Source organism: Gossypium raimondii, chromosome 5, assembly GCF_025698545.1.
Source record: "Gossypium raimondii isolate GPD5lz chromosome 5, ASM2569854v1, whole genome shotgun sequence".
Lineage (NCBI taxonomy): Eukaryota > Viridiplantae > Streptophyta > Magnoliopsida > Malvales > Malvaceae > Gossypium > Gossypium raimondii.
This window is the reverse complement of record NC_068569.1, coordinates 14,299,426-14,306,397: the sequence shown is the minus strand read 5'-3', so window position 1 is coordinate 14,306,397 and position 6,972 is coordinate 14,299,426. Positions and strand designations below refer to the sequence as shown.

General features: G+C 31.6%; 1 protein-coding gene across 2 annotated transcripts; it reads right to left on the bottom strand.

The window, feature by feature from the left end:
- Positions 1 to 4,769: 4,769 nt before the first annotated feature.
- LOC105770328 (heavy metal-associated isoprenylated plant protein 7) lies at positions 4,770 to 6,972 on the bottom strand. 2 transcript variants are annotated; one of them, XM_012591479.2, is made up of 5 exons: positions 6,774 to 6,972; positions 6,536 to 6,671; positions 6,199 to 6,411; positions 5,442 to 5,532; positions 4,770 to 5,245 (listed from the first exon to the last, which is right to left on the bottom strand). In XM_012591479.2, exons 2-5 carry the CDS (start codon positions 6,638 to 6,640, stop codon positions 4,905 to 4,907), a joined length of 750 nt encoding a protein of 249 aa, XP_012446933.1. In that variant the 5' UTR covers positions 6,641 to 6,671; positions 6,774 to 6,972; the 3' UTR covers positions 4,770 to 4,904. The 2 variants fall into 2 exon arrangements, with proteins under 2 accessions (XP_012446933.1, XP_012446932.1); XM_012591478.2 differs by having other exon boundaries at positions 6,199 to 6,398; positions 6,774 to 6,969.

Sequence of the window (6,972 nt, the reverse complement as noted above, 5' to 3'; positions counted from 1 at the left end):
ACGAGGGAGAGCACTTGGCAAGTGTCAACATTTATAGTGCTGAAAAGGTAAAAACCACGTGGCATGGCGATGCCAACGATGTAATGTAATTTTGCAGCCTCCAAAACCCGAACCCATACCCGAAAATAAGTCCCAGTTGACTGACCTCTGGCTGTCGCAAGACCGAGCATGTAGCTGCATCGCCTAGCTTAATTATACTTTCTTAATTCATAATATATTGGGGTTTTTTTTCAACAATTCATGATACATTGGTTAAAGTATGCTGTTTTGTATATTTGAATTTAATTATTTTACTTTTATTTTTAGATATTTTATATTTTAAAATTTATTATATTTAAAATTATTTTATTAAATTCATTGATTTCAATATTTTAAAATTAAAAAAATACTAACTTAATATCTATATAACAAAAATGATGTTTTAATGTACTTCAATTTAATAAAAGAATTTTAAAGATATGAATAATGAATTTTAAATGAAAAAATAAAATTTTAAATTCTTTCAAAATTAAAAGAATAGAATAAATTTCAAATGTATTCAAAAATTAAAAACTTATTTTAACATAATATATTCATTTGAATTTGAAGATGTCCTGATATTAATTTGAGGCTTCCTTTTTAATATAACTAGTTTTTAATGTCACATATGTAATTTTACGTCTTTAATATTTAATTAAAATTTAAATATTATTTTTAATTACAATATTTAGTGTAAAATAATACTTCTTATTTAAATTATTGAATATAATTAAAATTTATTAATTTATCAATTCAAATACTTAATTAAATTTATACTTATTCAAATAATAACTTTTAAATCTGAATTTAGTAATACAATAAAAATAAAAATATTTTCATTAGTTCAGATATTTTTTTCTAAATTTATGCTTTTATATATATTGATTTGAATTTAAAGATAATTAGAGGCCTCTGTTTTCCTTTTCATTAAAACCCTCTCAAAAGTACATGTTTGAAATAACAAAAATAAGTTTACCAACTAAAAGAAAAACTAAGATTATAGAATTGATTAATTATATGCATATTGTATCTACCACCCCACCATAATATTATTTAGATAAATATCAATACTCATTTTACACTAATTAAGTTTTATCCTTTTAATTTTCACTTAAATAAGCTTTTATTTTAAGTGAAAATTTGATATATTTTAAAGGTTTGTTTAGATAAAATTTTAAAAATCAGGGTTTATTTGGAACAAACTTAACATTTAGAATTATTAAATTAAAAAATTATTTAAATATAAAACAAATATGCATTCAAAGCCCTATAATATTATGCAAAGACTTGTTCATCGGTTGTGGTCTCAAAACATTTTTTTGGTGAATTATAAGAGGAAGGTAAAACCCTAACAGCAACGCGTTTAGCGTGATTTGAACCTAGGTCACACTTAAAGTGACAAACACTTTGACCATCAGATTAAAGTGACAAACACTAAATTTTGCAATTGTTTCCTATACAGTGAGAATTTTAGTAATTCTACTTTTTAAATACGATTTTTTAGTTATTATATTTTTCAAAATTAAAATTTTAGTTCTCATTAAAGTTAAATTTATTAAAATAAGTTATGCTATTTCTAAAATTATAAGTATCAAATATATTGCCATATGCTTTTGTATATATTAATCACAAAAAAAAAAACAACAACAACTATCACTTATGTCATGAACAAAATTTAAAATAAAAAATATAGTGTTAACTTTGATGTGCTAAACTTTTAATATATTTTTATTAACTAAGTTATTTAGTTATCAAACATTTTCAAAGCATTTCAAAACTTGCAAACTAATCAAAAACATGTTTGAAATGTGTTTTCAACTTACTCAAATGTTTAAAATAATTTGGTGGTTAAATATAGATCTGGCTATAAATTTTGATACATTGCAAGTAAGTAGCCAAATAGCTACACCAGAAGGAGATGTATCTATACGTGTCTTAGATGTACCTATATACGGTTGTCAAATTAATCACTAATGGCTACTTTTATGAGATGTATGGAGACATATGATGTATTGATATATGAGTTGTTGGGCCTCTTTTTTAGTCTAAAGATTAATGCTTCTTATTTCTTGGTATAAATACAAGTCAAGACATTTCAAAACACAATAGAGCAACATTCTAGCAAAAGTTAAAATAAAATATTTCATTTATTCATTTTCTTCATTTCTCTTATACATATTTTTTAAAATTTATTATAATATATTTTCGTATTCTCATCTCTATTCTTTGAGTGAGTTAAAACATGTAAACACTCACCTTTGAGAGATCTTCATTGTTTGCACCTTTCTCTTTGTAATTAAAGGGTATATTTAAGGTATTTGAAGTATAAAATCTTAAAGGGATTAGAGAAGTTTCTAGTTGAGCCATTGTAAAAGCTATAGGGTATTAGTCAAGCTATAAAAACTAGGAGAACGTTCTCAGGCTTGACAAAAATATAGGGATTGTAAATGTTATATCTTTTCCTTGCAAGATAACAATTCAAGTTTAGTTAATTAAGAAATATTTGGTTAAGGTATACTAAGGTAATGGAAATAAACAATTAGAAGTCAGTTGTGTTCAAGTTTTATTCCCTTTTCTTATTATTTTAAAAAAGTATAAAGAATTTTAAAATATTAATTTACTTCCTCTTGGTATTTTCATGTCTAACATAGGAATTAAGAATGATTAAATTGGAAAACATAGACTAACCATACAACTTTACATATAGTATATAGGACTAATATATAATAAAATTTAACCAAATAGATTCGAGTTAGGATTGAAACTTTAAAATTAAAAAGTTTAAGACTAAAATTTAACACAAAAAGTACATACACTAAAATTAACCAAATTAAAGTAACGACCAAATCCAAAACTTACACAATTAATAGCATATTTTGACTAAACTTTTATACCCAAACTCGAATTCAACCCAACAAAACTCGATGCCTCTTTTCTACTGTTCATAGAATTATTATAAAATATATTTAAAAGTAGGTTTATATTAATATATTCACATTTTGTAATTAAATTCAAATAAAAATTATCATTTAATTTAAATTCGAATGAAAAAGAATTATCTTTTTTAAAAGCGACCCTTGTTGAGCCAGGCTTCCAAATCTATGGATAGGTCTGCTTAAAGCCATGAAATTTGAAGTTTTTATCAAAAAAATATTTTTTTATCTCCGAAATAGCAAAAGACACGCGGCCCTTTCAGAAAAGGCGACCATCAGTGGCTTGCGGTTGTGAGAGGGGGAGGGGCGGGGGGCCAAAAATCACGTCGGCTGCTGCGTAGATATGTTGCTGAACCAATCGTCGCAACTCTTTGCCAAAGGTGCATCAATCCGTGCAGCACCACGACTCTATATATAGATCATCAGCGTCTCTTATCATTTGCATATTCGAGGAAGCTAATTTTCCTGGTTACATTGGCGAGAGGTAAGGCATATCAGTGAAGATGGAAGATTACGGGTGCGGTATCAATTCGATAGCCATGATGCTGTTGGTGGTTGCTCTGCTGTTTTTGGGTCCGCTCGGAATGCCACCGTTGCAGCCTCCTCCCGCTTACATTTTCCTCATCTTCGCTTTCGTCTTGGTCTTCGTTTTCATCTACCTCTCTCATGCCTCCAAATGATGATCCATGGCGATTTCATTGCTTTCCAGTATTATTATTCTCTTTTATTCAGTTGTATCTGATGATAATATGCTTTGGTTGAGATATTAACCACCAATAATACACAGTTATTTGTTGTTTTCAGTCGTTTATTAATAAATTATATGAATTCGATGGAAGAATGTTTGGGTTTATCTAGTACGTAAATAAACCATGCAATGCATGCATACTTCTGTTGCTTTAAAATGGACACGACGCCTTTTACTGATATGATTCCTTTCTTTCATTCTCATTGGCTTATGTACGTTGCATGTGTTGTCCCTTCATGCTGTCTATTAACCACTGGGTTAATAATGTCCTTAACAATTTTAAAGTGATCTTCATTCCATCCATCGATCATGTCTTAACTAGCCTCATTGTCTTAATTAGCCTCATTTTTCCAGCATAAATCAAATCGGTTGCATTTTTCCTGCATACATCAAATTGTACTATATTTAATCTTACGGAAATCAATTGAAGTATATAGTTCATATGGATACTTTTAACACTAATTTTTCAAAAGGATTAAAGTTATGAACTTAGATTCAAAACTTTCGCAACGACGCTATTATAGCTTTGGTTTCATGATGGATATGTGACTAATTAATCCATAGTTTTGCTTGAACATTTCATAGTCATCCCACCATTTGTCCTACTAAAATTCTGTTTGGGCTCCATTTTTTCTCAAAAAAGAAAAAAATTAACAACATACTTTTTCTCCTCAGCCTCTTTAAGGCATGCATGGGCGATTTCGGGGCATTGGCTCCCATTATTCCTTTCAATTAATTGAATATGTTAGTTATGTGTTAAAAGTAAATGTAAAATTACAATGGTCACTTCTTAATTTTCCTGCACCTCTCTCATGGTCGTGGACATTACACCTTCTTTCTCAACACCAAAACATTGCAATTCTACATTCTAAAGGGGAAGAGGGGACAAACTGGCCCAAATATGTGACCGTGGTGCTCAACAAAGTAGAAGCGATAGTGATGGATGGTGACTATTCCTTGTAGCCTCCAATGATATTGTGTTATAAATTCCAGGCATTTTTTTGGTTTGCTATATTTTTTGGTTTGCTATATAGAGTATCTGAAGTAATTAAGAGAATAGAAACTACATATTCAGGAAAGCCAATTAATTCAAGATCACTTAAATTGTACGGATCATACATTGTCATCAACAGTAGTAGATAACAAGTAGGTTGGAAAATTGCATATGGGTATCACAAAATGGTGGTCACGTACGTAGATGGATCCTACATGAGAGAGCAAGCATTTGGGTTCTCGTCGCTGAAAAATTGAGGAGGATATGCAAACTCGGAGTAGTACTTGGATGAGTAATATTCACTTCTTTTGATATCGTCCATCTTCTTATCATCATCTCCATCTCCTTTGCCTTGATCTTCTTCTTTCTTCTCTCCTGCATCTTGTTTCTTCTCTGCTTCTTTCTTCTCTTCTTCCTTGTTTTCTTCGTCCTTCACTATGGATACTTGCTTTCTGGTTCTTTTGTATACATAATCTACCAGGTTTGCGGGATCTACAACCCCTTTTACTATTACTTGATGATTTCTCACATCAGTATCCACCGTCTCTACTCCTGTTTGCATTTACAAACAAGATGAGTAGAAAATTAAGGCAACTGTCAATCGCGTAGTGAAACACTGTAGGATAATCTATGAATCATCTCATCTCATCACTGATGATTAAGCAACATATGCAGTTTCTAATTTCTTAATTATATCTGAATTGGGTTGCAAAAAGTTAACAGAAAAGAATATTAGTAAATATATTACCTGGGATCTTTCGGATTCGCTTCCGCAAAACTTGAGCACACGCTTCACAGTGCATATAAACCTTCAATACTACTGTTATCGCCGTTGGAGGCTGGCAAAGTTACGGTTACGACCAGAAGATAATAATTAAGGACAACAAAAAAAAAACCCTAAGGGTCAAGCCCCGTTAATTGTTCAATCCAAGAAACAAATGAAATTAAGATGAAAAGTGATCACCATACTTTGCATGCATGCTCAGAACTACCGATAATTACATATAATTAAAGACCATAATGAACAGGGATGAACACCAAAATCCCATAATATACAACTCTGAACTTAACAATGTTGGTTTGTAAATTCCAAGTAAAATTAACATCACTATCAACCAATGAGCGTACGTTAGGGCTTGACCCCCCATGGCTGCAACGTGCAGAAGTGCAGATGCAGTGGGGTCAAAAGACAAACTAAAGCACTAAACAGTGGCCTCCGTCCTTGGAATATGTGCTTCGGGTATTGGGCTGTTTTGTTACTTTCAATGTCTGCAAACAGCACACCACTCACTGGTTTCACAGTATAGGAAGTTCAAACCCCAAAGTCCAAAATGGATTCTAGCTAATTGCATTTCAATTTCTATGGCTCCAAAAACTAAAGTCTAAAAGAGAATGAGTCACTAGGGGACAGGACGCTGCGAGTGTTTATTAGTCGCTTTGCCACTGTAAATTTACCATTATGCTTGATTTTTTATACCGTTAACTATGAATGAAACCCATACTACCTCTTCCTTTTTTTCTTCTTTGAGCTCTTTGTTTTCTTCCTTCTTCTCCTCTTGCGATGGTGGTTTAGGCAAAGGTGAAATTAATTCCACTTTTCTTCCACTCTTCTTTCGTAGCCTTTCACAAACCTTGATGGGGTCTACAGTCTTTCCCTTCACCACTACTTTATTTGCCTTGCTATCTGTGGCTACGTCCTCCACTCCTGTTATCAAACACTAGTATTACAAACATTAACATATATCAAAGAATCTTAATTAATGTTTCCGTGAAAGATGAAGGAGGTTCGTGTAAGCTAACGATGAAAGTAGTAACTTAATGAAGGGAAAATGGAATGAGAACCTTGAAATCCTTTGAGGGCTCTTGCAACCTTTCTGGCACAAGCTTCACAGTGCATGTCAACTTTGAGTACAATCTGTGCAGGCTCTTCTTCCTTGTTCGTTTCATCTTGATTGCCTTTGCTCTCTTCTCTCTTCTCCTGAACGGATTATAATGGAATAAATATACAAATTGTAAATATAATATACTTATACTATACTAAGCTAGGCCTAGTGGGTAGGAGGTCCAAAGAGATGCTTACCTCACCCATCTCTTCGATGATCGAGCAGTAGTCTACTTGAGAACTTTGTATCTATCAGCAAAGAAAGAAGAGATTTAAGTAACGCAGAGATGTGATCTGAGGTGGAGTTGTTTAATTGATGCAGGGTAGACGTATTTAATTTAGCTGACTCATCATCACTCCATTAATTGCTTGCAGTGAAGTTGCTGGACCCTGTACC

Excerpts from the sequence above, each read along its gene's own strand:
- LOC105770328 (XM_012591478.2), bottom strand. Across the intron at positions 6,399-6,535 it reads AGCCCTCAAAGGATTTCAAG|GAGTGGAGGACGTAGCCACA; the intron begins GTTCTCATTCCA and ends GTTTGATAACAG. Across the intron at positions 5,246-5,441 it reads GCGAATCCGAAAGATCCCAG|GAGTAGAGACGGTGGATACT; the intron begins GTAATATATTTA and ends AAATGCAAACAG.